At 40.1% G+C, this 19,299-nt stretch overlaps 3 protein-coding genes across 4 annotated transcripts; 1 reads left to right on the forward strand and 2 right to left on the reverse strand.

The window, feature by feature from the left end:
• Position 1: 1 nt before the first annotated feature.
• Positions 2–1,512, reverse strand: LOC119555378 (motile sperm domain-containing protein 2). Its single transcript, XM_037866721.1, has 3 exons — positions 824–1,512; positions 274–759; positions 2–211 (listed from the first exon to the last, which is right to left on the reverse strand). Exons 1-3 carry the CDS (start codon positions 909–911, stop codon positions 60–62), a joined length of 726 nt encoding a protein of 241 aa, XP_037722649.1. The 5' UTR covers positions 912–1,512; the 3' UTR covers positions 2–59.
• A 1,384-nt stretch (positions 1,513–2,896) lies between these two features.
• Positions 2,897–7,097, forward strand: LOC119555375 (xenotropic and polytropic retrovirus receptor 1). Its single transcript, XM_037866718.1, has 6 exons — positions 2,897–3,124; positions 3,876–5,064; positions 5,484–5,678; positions 5,880–6,049; positions 6,213–6,455; positions 6,847–7,097. Exons 1-6 carry the CDS (start codon positions 3,056–3,058, stop codon positions 6,994–6,996), a joined length of 2,016 nt encoding a protein of 671 aa, XP_037722646.1. The 5' UTR covers positions 2,897–3,055; the 3' UTR covers positions 6,997–7,097.
• An 8,581-nt stretch (positions 7,098–15,678) lies between these two features.
• On the reverse strand, positions 15,679–19,110 carry LOC119553726. Of its 2 annotated transcripts, XM_037864312.1 has the most exons (7): positions 18,639–19,110; positions 17,682–17,805; positions 17,487–17,572; positions 17,258–17,416; positions 16,498–16,584; positions 16,177–16,405; positions 15,679–16,104 (listed from the first exon to the last, which is right to left on the reverse strand). In XM_037864312.1, the coding sequence occupies exons 1-7, from the start codon at positions 18,711–18,713 to the stop codon at positions 15,998–16,000; spliced, it is 867 nt and encodes a 288-aa protein (XP_037720240.1). In that variant the 5' UTR covers positions 18,714–19,110; the 3' UTR covers positions 15,679–15,997. The 2 variants fall into 2 exon arrangements, with proteins under 2 accessions (XP_037720240.1, XP_037720241.1); XM_037864313.1 differs by lacking the exon at positions 15,679–16,104 and having other exon boundaries at positions 16,246–16,386.
• Positions 19,111–19,299: the final 189 nt, after the last annotated feature.

The raw sequence follows: 19,299 nt of genomic DNA on the forward strand, positions 1-19,299 counted from the left end.
ATTCCGGTCAATAAATATCGTATTATTAGTTACACTATCATACAAAGTTGATGGCAATTTTAGGCAAATTTATAAACGTATTCGTCATTACCGCCCCAGATTTTCAGGCAGTTGTCCTTGTCCACGTATTGGTCGATGTCCTTCTTGGAGGTAACTTTCAGGATCTTCAGAGCTTTCTCGGGCAGAAACGTCTTGACAATTTTAAAGGCAGCTAATAACAAAAAACGAACAAATTATGATTATGATTATAAAAAAGAAAGGCGAAAAACAAACCATTTAACAAGAAAGGCAATTCATGGACCAGTATATAGTTAAGAATGTAGGGATATTTGGTCTCAAACACTCCAATAATACTCTTGATGAAGTCCAGGTCCAAGTTGCTCAGTCCGCTGCCAGTCATATCCATAAAAAGTGTGACTTGTTCCACTTTGCCGACGCTCTGAAGTCTTTCAATCCAGAAAACGATAATACGCAGGAGATCCTCCTGTTTTCGGCTCTTCGAGTGCTTGTTAATGCTGAGGATCAGCAAGGGTTTTCCGTCTTTGTCCTTGTTGTGGACATAGACAGAGCCATCGTTGAGGTATTCCTGGTTCAAGTTCGTCTCGCTTAGGTCATAAACTCCAAAGCTCAGGCGCCAGGCGAGGTTATCCAACAATCTAATGATGCATTTCTCCACATCAAAGTCATATGCCTGCAACAGTTTGGAGATCCAAAGGTCACTGCCGGTTATGCGCTTAAGATCGGCGGGATGGAAATGCACTGTTTCGGAATAATACGTTTATAAACCAGTAAGATGTGATTGATTTTATTGCTTTAGCATTACCTGCTGGGAGCTCCTTGTCTAGCTTCTCAAGAACGCTATCCTTGACTTGGCTAATCTGCTCGGCGGTGGGCTCCTGATCGGAAGGCATGTTGCTATTTGGATTCACTTAGACCAACTGAAGTATCCCCTTGCAGTGGGTCTTAAATTTATATCAATTCCTTATCTACCCCTTCACGATTTGAAAAGGTTTTTCCGAGTTCTGGGAGGAAGTGTGTATATTCTTAATCTGGGAGCGGGATGTCTGGCCAGCGAGCGGGCTAATCAACGACTGACAGCCAACTCTGCCCCAAACGCTCCAAGTTTCGCTCGCCGAGAGCGTTTTTATTTGTTCTCCAATTGTGCTCTGTTTTCCGGGCGATCATGTAAATGACTCAATGCGGGTGGGGGCAAAGGCAAAGACAACCGCACTGCCGCCCGTTCTTTAATCAATAAAAAAAAAACAAAAACACATTACCCGCAGATCAATCCGGGGGGTAAAACGAAGGGGCCCAGTCAATTGCGATAAGCGGAATAAACTCGGGAACTGGTAATGTTTATGGTTCGTGCAGGCGACTCTTCGAGAATTCGGTCTTTATAGCTCTTGCTGTGGTTTTCTTTGCGATTTATATGAGTTCTCCACTGGCTTCCTACATGATATATATATATATTGGATGGGGGTGTGGAAATTCTTTGTGGCTTGTCTTGATTCGATTTAGTAAGCTTAGTCTACTGAGCTCATTTATTCCCCTTCAAAGGCAAGTCAATGATTGCGGTGGCTGTAATGGATATTTAATGGGTAGCCTGATGCTATAATTACCGTAATTTCTTTTATTTTCATAACGAGACGGAAATACCACTTATTTCCAAGAGTGAATCAATCACTAAAGTTAATCCTATCAACCTCTTCAAAACAATTTGCTTTATTTTAATGCCTAGTTCGAAGGGTTAAAGGTATTCTTTTTAATAATTGTAGTAATTGAACTTAATATTGTCATCGTGAGAAGTCTAAAAAGTGTGGTTTTATTTATTACTGTCATCGTTAAAAGTCAGCAACGTTCTGTTTTTTTAATGTTACTTAAATGATTTAATAAAATTGTTGTACTTTTTACGTGATTAGTACCTTCAATCAGTTAGTTCCAGTTAATTATTACCCAGACAGAGAGATATACGATATTAGGCAATTATATCAGCAATTTAATCTATCATTGTTATCGCTCAAATTAATAATGTTCATTTTATTGGTATTGTACTTTTTGGCTAACAGTATTAATATATGAGTGAATAGGCAAAGCGAACTTAGTTTGCGTGGGTAGTACATTTTTACAGCTTTCTATTACTTAGATTTAAGAATTAAAATAAGGATTTAAGGTATTATGTATATTAAATGCTGTAATTTAATTTACAATGTTATCGTTATATTTGATTTTTTTTTTGCGAACTTAAGTTGTGTAAGCATTTAATGCTATTATTTTTTAAATTAACGTTTATTGTTAATGCTTAGCTCATATCGATAGTTATAAAGATACCTTTATAGCTAAAAGAACATTGGTTCATTTCACTGTTCAAGCGAACCAACTCCAGAAGCGATCCCGAGAAAAATACCTTTCAGCCAATAAGTAAAACCATAAAAAACCTAGAAACATTTCAAGTAAAGCAAGCTTATAAGTGCTTTATTATATAAATATATAGTCAAAAGGTTTTCTATTATAATAATTATTATATTTCAGCCGATGTCCAGCAGTTCCTAACTTGCATTTTATATGGGCGTTACCGATTACTGGGAAAACGGCTTAGTAATTGTTTTGTTAACCAGCTGCGGTGAGTTTAAATAAAAATTGTATATAATTTTAAGTCAACTCAATACGCTTCCAATATATTTAATAATGCTAAGTTATTGATTTTCGGTGAGAATGACAATTTATAAACTACATATATAATTTAATCCGATATAATCAATTTTTGAATGTGTTGCGCTTTTGTTATTGTTGACACTGAAAACGGATGAGGGGTAAGAGCAGACAATAACAAAACCGAAGCCATTTACATATCGAAAGCTCGATACCTCGTATCCGAAACCCCCGCCATTTGGACCATCCGCCATCGCCATCGCCATCCAAGAACTTTCGCCTGGCTGTTCTGGCCCAGTTGTGATGTTTACGTGAAAACGTGCGTTTGGAGTGCGACGACGTCCTCGCCCATTATCCGGATGCGGATGCAGTGCAGCCAGTGGTGAGATCCCCCAACAGCCCCGAGATGAAGTTCGCCGAGCACCTGACGGCGCACATAACGCCCGAGTGGCGAAAGCAGTACATTAACTATGAGGTGAGTGCCGAAAAGTGTCTTTCGACGGTGCGGAAAAATCTGTATCCGTGTAGATACACGGACGAGTGTGCTTTTCCCGCTGTCACTCTGCCAGCTGTGACGTCACGTGCCCCATCAGCTGCTGTGGCCAACTGTCAAATGGTGGAGCTTTCAACGCGCATGCGCCCTGTTTATCGGCATTCTGTGTTTTGCTCCCCTTGGACGTAAACATATCAGAAAAGGGTGGTGTGGGGTGGGGGGGGGGGGGGAGAAAGAAAACAACAGGCAAAACATAGGCAGAGATAAGAAGGGGAACTATATACATACAGTGAGGGGCACAAGTATAGGGTCTATGCTTTAAGGGCTTTTCTATTAAGTGTTTTATGGAACCACTTTCTCTAGTATATATCATTACTTATAATTAAATGCATATAAGGTGGTTAATTTTTCAGTATTTTTGTTTATTTATAGAATTTGTTTTAGCATAAAAACAATAATAATAATTATATACCCTGGTTTAAAATAATTTTGATCATTATGTACAGCTTAAACTGGTGTAACAAAGATCAACTATGTACCTAGTCTACAAAACATTACCTCTAACTATAAAAAAACTTAACACTGTTATTTTTAAAATATTGGTAGTGTTTAAATTTTTTAAGCTATGGTTCCGAGTATCAACGATTTATTTTAAAACAAACTTTAAAAAAGTGACAATATATTTTTAAACTGAATAATACTAAATGGTAATTCCTATTTTTCTATCCTCTAGGAGATGAAAGCCATGCTGTATGCAGCCATCGAACAGTCTCCATCTGCAGAGCTCGTGGAGCGCGAGATGGTGACCCGATATTTTGCCAAATTCGATGAGGAGTTCTTTCACTACTGCGACAAGGAGCTGGCCAAGATCAACACATTCTACTCGGAGAAGATGGCCGAGGCGACTCGCAAGTACGGCAATCTGCGCAGCGAACTAACCGAGGCCCTGGAGATGGGTCATCCAAAGAAGCTACCCGCCTGGAAGAGGCGCACACCGCTGGGCAAGAAGAATGTGCCGGCGCGCAAGATACAGGATCTCAAGTTGGCATTTAGTGAATTTTATCTGGGGCTCATACTGCTCCAGAACTACCAGAACCTCAACTTCACGGGATTCCGTAAGATACTTAAGAAGCACGATAAGCTGCTGAGCGTAGACTATGGTGCCCGTTGGCGCACGGATCATGTGGAGGCGGCTCACTTTTACACTAATAAGGACATCGATCGCCTGATCCAGGAAACGGAGCAGGCTGTCACCCAGGACATCGAAGGAGGTGATCGCCAAAGGGCGATGAAGCGTTTACGAGTGCCGCCCCTGGGGGAGCAGCAAAGTCCTTGGACCACTTTCAAAGTGGGTCTCTTTTCCGGCGCCTTTGTCGTCCTCTTCATAACGGTTGTGATCGCTGCCATGTTCTATGGATTCGGAGAGAATTGGCGGGCCGGCATGAGAATGTTCCGGGCTCCATTCCTCATCATCGAATGCCTCTTCCTCTGGGGCGTCAACGTCTACGGCTGGAGATCATCCGGTGTGAATCACGTCCTTATCTTTGAGTTGGATCCCCGAAATCACCTGTCCGAACAGAACATCATGGAGGTGGCATCGGTGTTCGGAGTTATCTGGGCCTGCTGCGTGCTCAGCTATATTTTCTGCGATCCCTTGGGCATCCCGCAGTATGCAGCTCCACTGTTTCTCTACACTTTAATGGCTGCCTTCTTGCTCAATCCCACAAAGACTTTCCATCACGAGGCTCGATATTGGGCCTTAAGAGTGCTGATGCGAGTGATAATGGCGCCATTCTGCTTCGTTAATTTTGCCGACTTCTGGCTGGCTGATCAGCTAAATAGTATGGTGCCAGCCTTTCTGGATATTCCTTTCCTGATTTGCTTCTTCGGTCGAAGTCCCACGTGGCACAAGGCTGGAAAGGGTGAGTGTACCTAAAATTTAAGGAGAAATAGGTTTTCTTACCTTATAAAATATTATGAACCTGGATCATCTTGAAACTATTACCACAACCCTTAAAAGTGCAACTGATATTGTTACAAAAAGGTTTCCTTTATTTATTCTTTTAAACAAAATTAAATAATAAATTTTAAAACTGATAAAAGTATTAGAAAGTTTAAAATTTCCTAATGTTTATTAGATCCTTAAATAAATGTTTTCGGTTTGAACCTCTCCTCAATTCTTTGTATCCGACTTTTTGCATACCAAATGAGCTTATAAGAACCAAACAATATTCCTCAGCACTTAAAATGCGAAATCAGTTTCCGGAACGCTCCTGCTGAATGACTTAATTATGGAATACGAAATGTTTAAATTACCTCCATTGTTTTGTTTATATAACAGCTGCCAGTCACTGCGTGGAGTATGTGTCTCTGCTGCATCCCATTGTGGCCATTTTGCCCGCCTACTTCCGGTTCGCCCAGTGCATCCGCAGATACCGCGACACAAAGGAGTCGTTTCCGCATCTGGTCAACGCAGCGAAGTATGCAACATCCTTCTTTGTGGTGATATTTGCCCACAAGTATCACACTACCACGGGTAAGTGGATTCATTATGGGGGCGTGAGTTCATTAGGCCACCCCAACGTCACCACAAGTGCAAATATATGCGAGTATTATGCGTGTTGTTTACGGTCCAGTGCCAATTAGTGCCGTCTTCATGACCAAAAATTCATGTAGATTATATTTGGCAGGAGGGTACGTGCACTCACCGCTCTGTTGATTCCCCTCTGATTTCCAGATACCTATCCGCTGTCCAAGGAGAATCCCTGGTTCTACTGCTGGATTACATCGGCCATCTTCTCGTCCTGCTACGCCTACACATGGGACATTAAGATGGACTGGGGACTGTTCGACTCGAAGGCCGGCGACAATCGATTCTTGCGTGAGGAAATCGTTTATTCATCGACGGTAAGTCAGGATGGGTATGGTGTGCTTTTGTTTAGCTATTTTTGGGGGTAGAGTGGGAGCGTTCCCCACAAATAATGGCCACGATAAATATTTGGGCAAAAGGCACGTAAAACAATCTTTCAAAGCGTTCATTATCTCTATTTCCCGCTTTCTCGGTCCTCAGTGGTTCTATTACTTTGGCATAATTGAGGATTTAATACTGCGCTTCAGCTGGACCCTGTCCATGAGTCTAATTGAAGCTGGCTATATAGAAGGCGATGTAATGATGACCATTCTCAGTCCCCTGGAGGTTTTCCGTCGTTTCATTTGGAATTACTTTCGATTGGAGAACGAGCATCTCAACAACGTGGGCAAGTTCAGGGCGGTGAGGGATATTTCAGTGGCTCCATTGGATTGCTCAGATCAGGTGAGTTTTAATGAAAACCAAACAACCTTAAGCTTCATAACCATAATCATTATAATCATCATAATATAACAGCGTTTACTAGAATTTATTAAATTATGGAATTTGGAACACCATATTCTGGAAAAATTATATTGTATTCTTGACAGTTCCTTTTAAATTCTGTAATGCCTTGACCTGTATGGAACATTATATTCCGAACAAAACTTATAATGCCCTTGGCAGTTCCTTTTAAATTCAGTAAATCTTTAGCAATTATAAATATTAATTATTAAATGCTCAGACTATTACATTTTTTATTTAGAGTATAGAGTTCTAAAGAAATCAATTAGTTTATTCTTTTTTATGAATAACGCAATTACTTTCCATTAACCTTATTTGTCCTTAACTTTAGACCACGATTCTCCGCATGATGGACGAAACGGATGGCGTGGTGAATCGAAGGCGTGGAAAAGCCGCTGGCGGCAAATCCGTATCCAAGAAGAACAAACAGGAGCAGCGACTGCTCCTTCAGGGGGAATCCATCGAGGACCTTTGCTCCTAGTCAGGATGCGGTTGGATACCCAATAAACATCTCTCTGTGTGCACAAATTTTACGTTCATGCTAATAAAGCACTGCAGTTGCATTTTCGGACAATGAATAAAGGCACTCAGTTGTATTGATTTTGGCATATGTGGGCAAAAAAGTTCAAGGAACTCCATATTTCGGGGCCATTTGTGTACCATATGTGGGTGACGATGATGCCGATTGATGATGAGCACTAGTTTAATTTTCGTGACTGTTGAACAATAAACTTTGGGCAAACTTCAGTGCTATTTGTGTTTACCCTTTTTGGGTGCCTATAAATACATTTGCAGTGCCATGTTATCCGTTGGATTGTTCTGGTAGTCATAGCAAATTTACGTAAATGCCAGCGTACGTAATTATTGCTGACATAACAATGCGTGACGTTCAGAGCGACTCATTTTGATATGTGTCCAAGCCCATAAAAATGGATGACCACCGATTAGAAAGATACTGTCCTTTATTATTTTTGGCTCAGCTTGATTTCCAGGAATTTAGGTAGAATAAATTTATAAGAAATTTCATCGGTAGCTGCTGTTGACAAACAAATTTGATGAATTTCACCGTGGGTTACCGCAGGGAGTTGAAAAGGCTCGGCTCGCAGCTGCTGTATATTGATTGATTGATGGCTTTGTGGCAGGTTTTGCCCCGCTTCAATTATTTAATAAAACTTTTAAGGGTATTTGCCTCCTGCTGATTACATTGCTATCAAAAGTTGGGACTAACAAATGAAAACATTGGATAAATTGCGATGTATTAAATGGTTTACAACCTGATTATGCTCTTTTGTATTTGACCAGACCACCAGGAATTCAATGAGTTTTGCTCATCGGCCATTGTCAACCACATTTTTGTGCTCTTTTGGGGAAAAACAGCGATTATAAATGATTGTTGAGTTTTAATATTTGTTCAATTTAATAAGGCAAAAGGAAAACTGCCCAAGTTTCGCCAAAAGAAAGTTAGTCAAATTGTTTCCAGAACTTTTTGTATTTCTTGCAGTCAGAAAGTTTTGCTAGAGCCTTTCGCAGTTCCAAGAAGTTTTTGATATGGCCCATACTTATAAATATTGTAAACAGTTTTTTTTTTGCATTAAAATGATTCAATTTCGTAATTTAACAGTTGATAAAACTTGTGTTTCCGGAAACTTTTGCTGTCATGCGAATGCAAAATAGCTGTCAAGTGAGTCTGAAAAATTTGACACGAAAAGTGAAACATCTGGCAATCAAAAGGACCTGAACGTGATCAGCTTTATGTTTTCGTTAGGTAAATACATTTTTGGCCTTTCCTTCTTGTCCACTTTAGCAAATGCTGTGTGTGTTCCATTTGAAAGCGGATTATATCACGGCTTTCGGTCTTCAACATCACAGTTGCTTATTTTTGTAAAGCCAAAGTTCAATTCAAATTGCAGTTCTTTCAATTTTGTATTTTTAGATTTTTTTTTCGCCTTGGGGAAACATTTTTATGTGATTCCGTTGCCGGGCAACTCCCGTAGCAAGGCATTGGCCATTAGGAACCATTTATGGCTGGCAGATAGGAATTTCCTCTTTCGACTGTCACACTGATGGGAATCTTTTACGGGCGAGTGCTTTATTTCGGAGTCCTGCGATAAGTGGACCCTTTTTGGGAGTGTTTTTATTAGCCCGGGGATTATTAGTCTCTTCCCGTGTGGGTGTGCGTTCATATTTAGCATCATTTAATTTTCCAGCCCTCGAGATGAACCCATTTGATAATCATGGGTTGCGGTATCTTGTTTTTACCTTGCGGTTGTAGCTTTTAAGCAGATGAAAATGTAAAATATGCTTACGTTCTGGGAAATAATAAAACTGTTTTGTGTTTTCCCTTAAAGCCTTTTACGTTGACGACAAGCAGCAGAGCTTACTTTCACTTGTCAACGTGGATGTGACACCTTTTTCCTACCTCTACTCACATTGTTGCTTGTATTTTTTTTTCGGTTCGGTACCTCAGTCCTGTCAAAGCAGATTTTCTTTGATTTGAGGGGGGAAACCAACATAGGCTCACCAAAAACTGATGGCAAACACACGTTGTGCAAACAACAACAATGGAGGCGATTTCTCATGCGGATAACCCACCGTGCGTATACGTATTATTTATTATTGCTTGTGTTGACATTTTCGGCTTGGTCTTGCATTTTCCCACGTTGATTGCAATTGTTTTGTTTAGCCTTAGCTTATTCGGTCTCACTTATTGCGTATACGCCGTGTTCAACGTTTGCAATTGCTTTGGGCATCCGTGTAGAATCATGTTTATCCTGTTGAAACATCTGCGCTCGGGGCTGATAAATGAATAAACATTCCGCTGGAGATGGAAGTGACAATGGCTGAATGCATTTCGACACAACAGCAATGCAATTGGGATATGCAAATGTTCAAGGATTAAGTGATTGAAAGGACTGATTTGGTGCGTGTGGCATGTGCGAAATTATAGAGCCAGAGCAAGTTAAAGTTGTATTGATTTCCAGATATAAAATTTAAATTTTGTTAACGAATGACTCTTTGTTGCCAATCAAACGCACCGTAAATGGTCTCGTTTCGAAATATATATATATCTAATGATTACCCAAAATAGAATGCTTTGATTGCTGACGCGTTTACAGACATCTGGCTCATTAAAACAACACCTGCGGGGCATTCCCACTCACTCAAACTGCCCACGTGTCGTATACGCTATTTAGAAAACCCATTATGAAAATGAGCACTCAATTTTTCAGTGTAAACCAAAGGGCCGAGGACAGCCCTTATTTCACGTGGGACGTTGATTGAACAAATGTTTACATCGAGAGTTAATTAATTAATTTAAAGCTTCTGACAATGGCCCATGACAGCTAGGACTGACAGGAAGTGGTTGGGAAATGCCACTCGATATGCTAATCGAATGACGCCCAACTTTTAATTAACCATGAAAAGCATTTTGGATTTTGGAGGGGGAAAGGTGCGTGGTCTTTAATTACGGGTTGCCCTGATTTAATGTCAGCAAATGTATGGGTAACCCCAAAAAGGGGCGTCACAAATCTTATTTGCCAATGCCCTCTGAGTGGGATGTGCTGAGTAATTCGATGCGGAAGCGAAGTCAAAGGCCTTTGGACCCATTCGTTTGCCCACCATTGATTGATGGCCAAACTGCTTGCAGAGGAAAAAGCAATTTATAATATGTTTATTATTTATCATGCATGCCAATGCCAATGCCAAGATGTATAAACACGCGCTTATACATCCGGTTATTGGGTCCTGCTTGTTTGCTTATGAAATTTGATTGAAACTAATGGACGCCGCGATGAATGGCATCCGCAAATGTCACCCGAGAGACACGTAAAAGCCATTCAAATGTGAGAGATAATTTAAGTCGGTGTTTCCAACGTCTAATTCGCTGAAAAGGAGATTATAGGGATAAGGAACCTGCACTTTCGCCGGGCTTCATAACCAGTTTAAAGTCCTTAAAGCGCCATCCAGAGCCCCAACTAAATAAGCTTATTTCTTATGCTCACCCGCCATGAAAATTCCGTTCGAAGGCATATCAATTGTCAACCCTGCTTAAGCCCAAGCACTTTGAGACGATTTATCATTTATAGAAATTTCCCTGCTGAGCCAAGACTTTTCCCACTCTATCTCTTTAAAAGGGGTCATCTTCAGTCGGCTAAAATGTCAAGTGACACTTGGCGCAAGTCAGGCAAAAGTTTTGACAGCGAATTTCAAATGCAAACACACCAGCCGGCAAAATAAACAAGCCGAGCAACTAAAATTTAATATCGAGACAATTCTAATGAAAGAATAACAATCAAAAGTGCTTGGCACCCAGTTAAAGTTTGTTTTTTGGGGGAAACTATTATTATTATTACTGAAATTAGTTCACTCGGAAATAGTTTGCAAATAATGGCTTCTGGTCTAGTTGCCAAACGTTTATTGTTCAATTTTCTAACGTTTATCTTTATTTAATTGATTCTGCACACTAGTTTTTGCCCTTACCCTTTTAGCAATTTACTTAATTGGGGCTAAATGAATTAAATTCGTAAAATACTCTGCAGGATTTCTATATCTCAAACTGTATTCATTCAAAATTTCATATTTATTGCTGGAACATTAATCGCGTTTTACTCGACTTCGCTTTGGGGATTTAATTGCCGCGAGTCGTTGTCATGGGAACTATGTATTCCAGCTGCGGTCTGTCTGATACCCTCTTAAAATGGGGCTTGCTGGTACAGCCTTTGAACTATCAGAAACTCATTTCATTCAATCGATTTTTATTTCAGCCAGAAATGTGAAAAGGATATCCGTTCTGTCCAGCCTGCGAGTATTTTAGTACTTTTATTTGTTTTTATTTTGTCATACAGAAGGCGCACGTATGTATTGCCAATTAAAAATCTCGTAAAATATAAGAAGAAAACGAAACGCTTAAAGGTCAGGCGAATAAATTGAATTTGCTACTGTCTTTAAGGGGAAAGTAAAAGGTAAAGGGTTTCATTGAAGAGCAGGAAAACGGTGCTGTTCTTGTCGGTTTTGCAAATAAGAGGGGACTCATTTGGTAAACGGATTCTCCTTACAGGTCGTTTTCCTCTGAAAAGAATCTCAGCCTTTTTGTATGCTAATACTGTGCAGACTGCAAAAAGGTCGAATGTTTTGCTTTTGTTTTAAAGAGCGCGGTTTTTGCTTTGAAGCAGCGCGTTAAAAAGAGGCTCAATTAAAAATGGCTTAATGTTTCTGGGAAGCAGCCTCCTGGGGCTTTCCTATGTGCGACATCTGGCTAATTTCCATCGAATCCCCACCATGTATTTTAACGCTGAGGTGTCACCTAAGCCTACAGCTTCCTGGGGGTCAGAAGATTGATGTGTGGGCTTTGTTCCACATAATTTACTTGCGCGATTTATTGCTGACAAACGGCTTCCAGCTAACGCGAATGCTTTGCCGACTTATGTTCTAATTATTTTGGCTTCAATATGTGTCTGCCGAAATTCCCTCGGAAATGCCACAAAAAAGCAAGATGACTTTGGGCTGTCAGCTTTAAGTCCTCGATATTCTGGAAGTTGTTTGTATTTTACACTTGGCAGAATTCTATTATTGTAATAAGTTGTAAGCCCCCAAATGACCATTAAGCGCTGGAACTTATGGCCATTTTCAGGGGAATAAATTAAAGTACAAATATGTTTTCTTGAGGCTGGCAAATTTGATGTTCCAATTAAAGTTCCTCTTGAATAGGCCGTAAGAATTTCGTTGCCAAATTGTTTTCATCATTTAATATTCGTTAAGATGCTTACATCTTTTATGGCATCCCCCTGGAGCGTGAATTAACTTCATTTAAAAGCTAATTTTCTAATTGTATGTATATAGACACGTATCCATGAGTGGGTATGATGAGCCTTAAGCGAGCACACGCACATAAATCTACATAAATTTCCTGCCAACTGAACTGACTTTCATGTCGACCCTTTTCCCCGGCCACGCTGCGTATACGCAATAAAGCGAGTGACAAACTGGCTGCCTTTCTCGTCAAGCGTCAAGTTGCCCAAAAAGTTTGTTTACTTTCTGCCTTTTAAAATACACCAACCATAGCCCACTTGTCATATGCTATAAATCAAGGGAAAGTCCAGAAAGTCTGTAGAAGTCACAAAATGTCCTTGGGCCTCAAGTTGCCTCACAACTGTCAATTTTTCTCGTAAGTAAGGGGAGATGTTATTAAACTGCTTTAAAATGTAACATTTAATTTAATCCGGGAAGCTCAATCTTTTGAGTTTGACACACAAAAGTTTTAGATTACCATTGTGTGGGGAAACTTGGCTCGATGCATGCTCAGAAAAGTTGGACATCCTTTGTTACACTTCCGGTTTCCTGTTGTTTCTATGGTGAGCCAGCGGTGCTTGTCAAAAGTTTGCATCTTTTCTGGGTTTTCAGTTCCATCAAACATGCATGTTTGTATATATATTTATTGGAATATACTCCAAGCCAAGTTCGATGGCCACCACCACTGCACGAAAGTCAAAGTGTCCAAAGTTGCGGGTGCTGAGAGCGACAGGAATTTCATTTGATTTCTCCCATGCTTTAATTGAATTTTCACTTAAGCAGTCAAGACGCTTGGCAAATATTGCCACTGCCCGCCGCACTCAAGCGCTAATGGAAAACTCATTATCCTGGCATCAGGAGCCAGGGAAAGGAGCCATCTAAGCAATTAGATAGAAAGCGTGCGCGTTTCAGCCTCGTGAAAGTGAGCTTATTGTCAATGGTGTGCGCGCTGCAAGGATCTGGTGAGTGGTATCTGGGATTGTGGTGTGCAAAGTATATCCCTTAAGTGCCACACAATGGAAACTTTAAAGAGCCAACTGCTGACTGTTGATAAAGCCGAAAGTAATTCCTGGGATTCGTAGCGCGATTGCTGCACTTGTTTATCGTGAAAACAGCCAGTAATTCCAGGAATGCAACGTGTACAAACAATCCATGGGTATAACAACGATTATACACACTGTTTTCAATACCCATGGATTTTTACATATTTTTAATATTTCCCAACAAATATTGAGCTTTAGTGCCTGCTGTTCAAAATATTCGTTTTAATCCACAAAAATCCCTATACAAGAGTAATTACACCTGCATTCCATGGCTTCTAAATCAGTTTCATGCTGGGCGAGAAAGGGATTTATCAAAGACTAAAAAGGGCTGCCAAGCGGAAAGATTGCACTTGCAAACATTTATTTTTCGGCTGGCGGTGTGAGAGCATTAGTTTAACAATTGATCAAAAGTCATTTAAAGTTTAAATCATTTATGTTTGCCCAGAAATTATCTTGGAAATTCGATATTTATCCAAGTGCTTTTCCACTGCATTCCTCCACTTAGGAATCCATTATGTGTTGTTTTTTTTATAACTTGAAGCATTGACCAAAGTCCACATATTTTTGGTTAGTAGGTTTCAAAGAGCATGTCACAGAAATTTGTGGAATCTCGCTGCCTGGGGCTATGTCAATATTTGGGCGACTTTTCACAAAAGTAATAAGAGTTCTGCTGACTCTTTATGTGGGAGTTTCCATAGCGTCCATGTTTACATATCTTTTTACCCATTCCACTCGGCAAAGCACAAAAAAATTACTGAAACAAAATTCATTACATTTTTGTGGAATGTCTAGAAAGATTTTCTAAATTGACTAATAAAAATATTTAGTTTCCTACGTTTAATAGAAGGTGATTCGGGAACTAAAGCCTTGTTGATAATATGAAAGAAGCCCTAGATTGAAAAAAAAATGTATACAAAAATATGTTAAAGTATATTAAACTTTCATGGGAAGATTCTATAATATTTTTAAAGTGTTTCGTGTTGCCGGAAATATTTTTCAAATATTTAAAAATATAAAAAACATTTAAACAATTTATTTGTATTTTCTCAAGAAAGTGGCTTTTCATAATTTTTTATAAGGTGCTTCAGGAATATGTATCCATGTTAAAAATATGAAATTACTTGGGTTAAAACATAAAGTTTTAATAATAATCTAGTAAGCTATCTAAAAAAATTGCACTTGCACCCTTATAGAGATTTTTCTCAGTGTGACACCAGCAGTACCATTTCACCATTAGGAAGCTGGACAACAGTCTGCGGATTGTGTGGCTTCTCCACCAGCGACTCTTTGTCATCGACAGCTGGCGGGCAGGAAGAGCAGCTCAGTCCCTAAGCCATCCATCCGCTTCAGGGCTGTGGACCGGTGTCATGTGTCCCTGCAACTTCACCTGGGGGTTTAATTAACAGGGCCAATTTAGCCCGGTGATTAAGTACCATTTAATGAAGCTTCTGTTTTGGCCTGATGACGTCCGCAATCCTTCGTACCATCAGTGGTAACGGATTGCAGTGGATACAAGTTTGCTTTGCCATCCGAAGGTTTTTTAATTAGGGCCTTAAAGTATAATTTGAGTATTATTAGACGGCAACTAAAACCACTTAACCTGACCCTTCTTGGGTCTGTCAGCTCTTTTAAAAAGCTAATTAAGTTTTAAAATCTCGTTTTTCCCTTGGTCCCTTGTTGTTTTAGGGTTATTTTGACCTGCGGCCGTCTGACAGGGTGAAGCTTAAGCATTTGAATAATTATTTTAAAATGTCAGACATGGACAGCTGGCCCAGTGACTGAATAGTTTGGCTTGGCGAGGCACTCGAGCTTAAACTGGGCTGCATCCTGTTGCCATTGTGAAGAAACGGAACTTACTCAAGGGGTATAGGCAAACTTCAATAACTCAACCTTTTCAGCGACAAACTATATTTGTAAACTCCCTCTTCCACCGTCTTGAATATTCTTTAGAACTTCTTATTTATTTAAATTCACGATTTACAAAATTGTGCGATGGTAAAATATAGCTCAATAGATAATAAAATGTGTGGCCTACTTTTTGGAGTTTGTAGAACAATTATAAAAGCTAGTAAAGGCAATTTCGGATCGGTTTAAAGCGTTCTATATTTCACCCCAGCGGCATATTTTTAAAACCACAAGAAATTTAAGCGAAAAATGTTATGCATATGTTTTGATAGTGTTTATTATTTTTTCTGTTTTTTTTTATGAGAAGAAGAGCTTAAATGTTGATGAAATCTCAGCACGACCTATACAAATCTTTCTAAGAATTAGTTGCACATAGTGTCCCCCGTTTCGTTTATATCACTAACCCTGTACTTTATTTTACAGTTGAGCAACCGAACAGCAATAAGCTGGGTCGTGCAGGGCAGTATTGTTTGGTTATTGAACTTCCTAGGACATTCGGGACTTTCTAAGGTCTGGATGCGCCCCCAAGCTACTTTTAGGTGCCCCGTTGCCATGGAGCTGGCATGTAAATGAAAGAAATGTGTGTTTATTTAGGTGGTAAAGGCCTGTTGTCAAAGAATAGTATGCCTACTGAAATTCATATTTCCTTTTATTCTGCTGTATCGGGTCAATCAGTTTGTAAAAATATCTGAGCTCTTGCTTAAATCTCAGCTGGGATTGGTATTGGGGACACGTAACGTTGGCTTAGTGATGGGGTTCACTTGCATCACTGCAATGAGCTGGGCTGGCAGCCAGAGTGATAATTGGAATTCGGGCCAGTTGTTCTCCATTCGACTGCTCCGAATGGGGGCCTAGTTGGAATTTATTTTTTTAGATTTTTGCTTAATTAAAAATGGCTCTGATGGGGCCATGCCGAACCCTACCTGACCGGGACTGCTGCTCCTCCTCCTCGGTGATGGTGGAGAAGTTGGTCAGCCGCTGTGAGGTTATCAGCGGGCTGGCTGCCCCCAGCATACGTCGCCGCTTCCCATTTCCGGTTCCGGTCTCCAGCTGCTGCAGCAAACTATTGTGCTGATGTTGCTGCTGATGCGTTTGCTGCAGTTGCTGCTGCGATTTGGCTAGCTTCTCGGCCGCTGTGAAGACCACAATAGGCTTGGGTTGGACGGGAGGCACACGTTGTTTCAAGGGGGGGAGGGCAGGTAAGCATACTTGGGAGTGGCACAACACATTCACCGAATACCTACCGAGGCCGCCGAGTCCGCCTGTCGCAGCTCCGCTCGCTGGGAGCGGAAGGTCTGGTACTGCGAGATAACGCACAGCAGACAGTAGAGCTGAAAAGGCAAGTTATGAGTAAATAGCTGTTCGAACACGCCTATCCTACTCTTTAAAAAAGTACTTAACACTTTCGGGACTTCTGGGCTAATAGGTACAGAAATGAATTTTACATTTACTGGGTTAATATGATCCACTGAAAATACGGATTGGATTTGTTTGTTCCAGGACCAGCAATCTTTCAGAATATCCGATAAAGTTTGATATTAAACTACGTCCCAAAAGTGTTAAAAACATTAAATCATTTTCTATGGCTAAAAATCATAAATTACATATTAAAATTTAAGTAAAAATTACCATTAGCTTAATATGTAATAAGAACATAACCATATTGTAAAAAAAATCATAATCTAATAATTTTAAAGATTGAAAATACATTTAAGCTTTACCTAAAATACAATTTTGGGGTTGAAATCTTACTTTTAAAAATTTGCTGATGTTTTCACTTTTATGCTTTTGAATAAATTAAAAATAGATACAATTTTTTTTGTTCTGATTTTTGGTAAGCTCTTAAATGCATTTAACTTGGCATTGGAAATGTTTGTAATAATACTTATAATGTCAATATAATTTGAAGGCTAACACGCCAAATTAGCATATAAATAACCAATGCAGTGCGAATCATCAATCCACGTATAGCTGTGATTGCTTTTTGAAGCCTTTTGAACTCACGTTGAGGCACAGTAGGAAGAAGTCCATGGTGAAGATGAAACCCACAATTGGATCGAATTTAACGCGGCGGGATAGGGACAAGTGCACCAGGTGGCAGACCTCGATGAACAGGTCGCCCAGCATGAAGAAAATCCAGGGTATCAGCAGATGTCGCTTGCTCTGCGAATTCAGCCGGAATAGAGGTTCCGTCGGTAATTGAGGTGGACAAAGTACGCCTCAACACACTCACCTGCCGGAGACCCAATATCAAGAGAACCGACGACAGGACCATCAGTATGGAGCAAAATAGTAACAAAACGTTGAATATCACAGTCACTGCAAAAGGCATAAATCACATGTAATTGAGTCGCTTCCATGGAACCATACGTTCGTTGAGTACGGATGGAGTATCCTTCGGAGCTACAGTATCCTTCAGTTTCCTCACCTACAGTCACATCGCCCTTCTCCAGCAAACTCTCACCCATCGGCTGAGCACGGTTTCCCAGCAGAAAATCCTGCTCCTCGAACAGGTAGAACAAAAACATCAGCGTCGAGAAGCCAAAGTAAACCTGTATGGAAAAATTGTGGAAAATTACAGGAAACATTTAGGGGAACACGGAAGTTCCGACAAACGTTTGTTATGTGTGGTAAAAGCCTTAGAAGCGTCCCCCCTCCAAACAAAACAAGTGACAATTGAGTGCCGTAATTGTTAAAGAGGCATGCAACTCGACTTGGTAATATGTTTGCTAAGGTATTTCCTTCATTATTATAGTAAATCATTCTAATTTAGGGCTTTTCGACAGCTCTTAATTGAGAAAATGTAATATAACATGCTGGTTTATGAGACAGGAAATTGTTGGTTGACATAAAGCTTGAAATTCATTGTTAAGGAAAAGTCAAAATTACTTAGTTGATTTCAAAGGTAATTTCTGAGTTAGACAACATAATGGGCAACAGGGAGTAAACGTTTTGGGTTAATTTGTGACTCAATCCTAAGTCGCCACTAAAATTAAACCTTTCAGTAATCACAACCAAATCCAGCAGGAATATAAAACTTTAAGATGCCTATTAAAGAACTACCCGAGATCTAATTTTCTTAATTTGTTTGAAGGACACTTTCGTTTGCCATAAAGAAAAAATTAACAAAGTCAATTGCAAGGGTTATTAAAACTTTTTTGAATTAATTCTTAATCTCACATAGTATATATAGGTGTAGGTGCTCATCTGGGTATTAAAAAAATGAGTTTCGACTGCTTCTGCTTAAAAAGTTTGGAAAGACCAAGAAACTTTGCGCAAGTGCTTGGCGTTTGGCTGAAAAAGTTCAGGGGAATTTTGATATATTTGCCTGGCTTCAGGCCACATCTTATCCTCAGAAATTATTCATATATGAGAAGTAACCCACCAACGTGTAGATGGCGCAGGCAAAACTGCCGCTACGCACATCCTTCCAAAAGCAACAAGACTCCAGGATGGCCATCTTTCAGTAGCTCACGCCTTGCAGATAAACATTCCCAGCACGCTGACTCAAAAAGGATTTTGGATATATATATTTTTTTTTTGGGGGGGAACGGCAGCCGCCACTTTCACTTGACTTTCTACACTTTCACCCGCGGGGCTTTCACTTTATCTCGTTTCCCGCCAAACGGTTAATTTGCTTGCCTTAGTTGTTTTTTTTCTTAAGCCAAGTTTTTATTTGCCACTCTGCAGATAAATATCTAGGATATTTTGTGGCTGCTAGCGGGACACTGACACATAATTCCATACACAAGACGCGCAGATTTATGACACTGATTTATGTGGCATGACCGGGCATATTTATGTGGACCGAAGTGTGGAATCCGAGGACTAGCTACTGCGCAAAGAACCGTCGTCATTGAAAGTCGCATCGAGACTGGCTTAGTGAAGCACTCGAAGGCAACCACATTGGTTTCAACTTCGAAACGTTCGCACTTTGCACACATTTTATGAATGAAAGTTCGAAAATGTTTCGGGGGGTACGGGATTCTGGGGTTCCACGCATGCGCCAACTGCAGCAAAACAACAGCAACAGGCGGTTTAAGGAT

Source organism: Drosophila subpulchrella, chromosome 3L (assembly GCF_014743375.2).
Source record: "Drosophila subpulchrella strain 33 F10 #4 breed RU33 chromosome 3L, RU_Dsub_v1.1 Primary Assembly, whole genome shotgun sequence".
NCBI lineage: Eukaryota > Metazoa > Arthropoda > Insecta > Diptera > Drosophilidae > Drosophila > Drosophila subpulchrella.

Bases quoted from the DNA above. Each gene is read 5' to 3' on its own strand.
- LOC119555378 (XM_037866721.1), bottom strand. From the start codon at position 911: ATGCCTTCCGATCAGGAGCCCACCGCCGAGCAGATTAGCCAAGTCAAG. The intron at 760-823 runs GTAATGCTAAAG...ATTCCGAAACAG, and splicing joins AGACAAGGAGCTCCCAGCAG to TGCATTTCCATCCCGCCGAT. The intron at 212-273 runs GTTTGTTTTTCG...TTTTGTTATTAG, and splicing joins ATTGCCTTTCTTGTTAAATG to CTGCCTTTAAAATTGTCAAG.
- LOC119555375 (XM_037866718.1), top strand. From the start codon at position 3,056: ATGAAGTTCGCCGAGCACCTGACGGCGCACATAACGCCCGAGTGGCGA. The intron at 3,125-3,875 runs GTGAGTGCCGAA...TCTATCCTCTAG, and splicing joins AGCAGTACATTAACTATGAG to GAGATGAAAGCCATGCTGTA. The intron at 5,679-5,879 runs GTAAGTGGATTC...TCTGATTTCCAG, and splicing joins CAAGTATCACACTACCACGG to ATACCTATCCGCTGTCCAAG.
- LOC119553726 (XM_037864312.1), bottom strand. From the start codon at position 18,713: ATGGCCATCCTGGAGTCTTGTTGCTTTTGGAAGGATGTGCGTAGCGGC. The intron at 17,806-18,638 runs GTGGGTTACTTC...TTTTCCATACAG, and splicing joins CCTGCGCCATCTACACGTTG to GTTTACTTTGGCTTCTCGAC. The intron at 16,406-16,497 runs GTAGGTATTCGG...GTCCAACCCAAG, and splicing joins AGGCGGACTCGGCGGCCTCG to CCTATTGTGGTCTTCACAGC.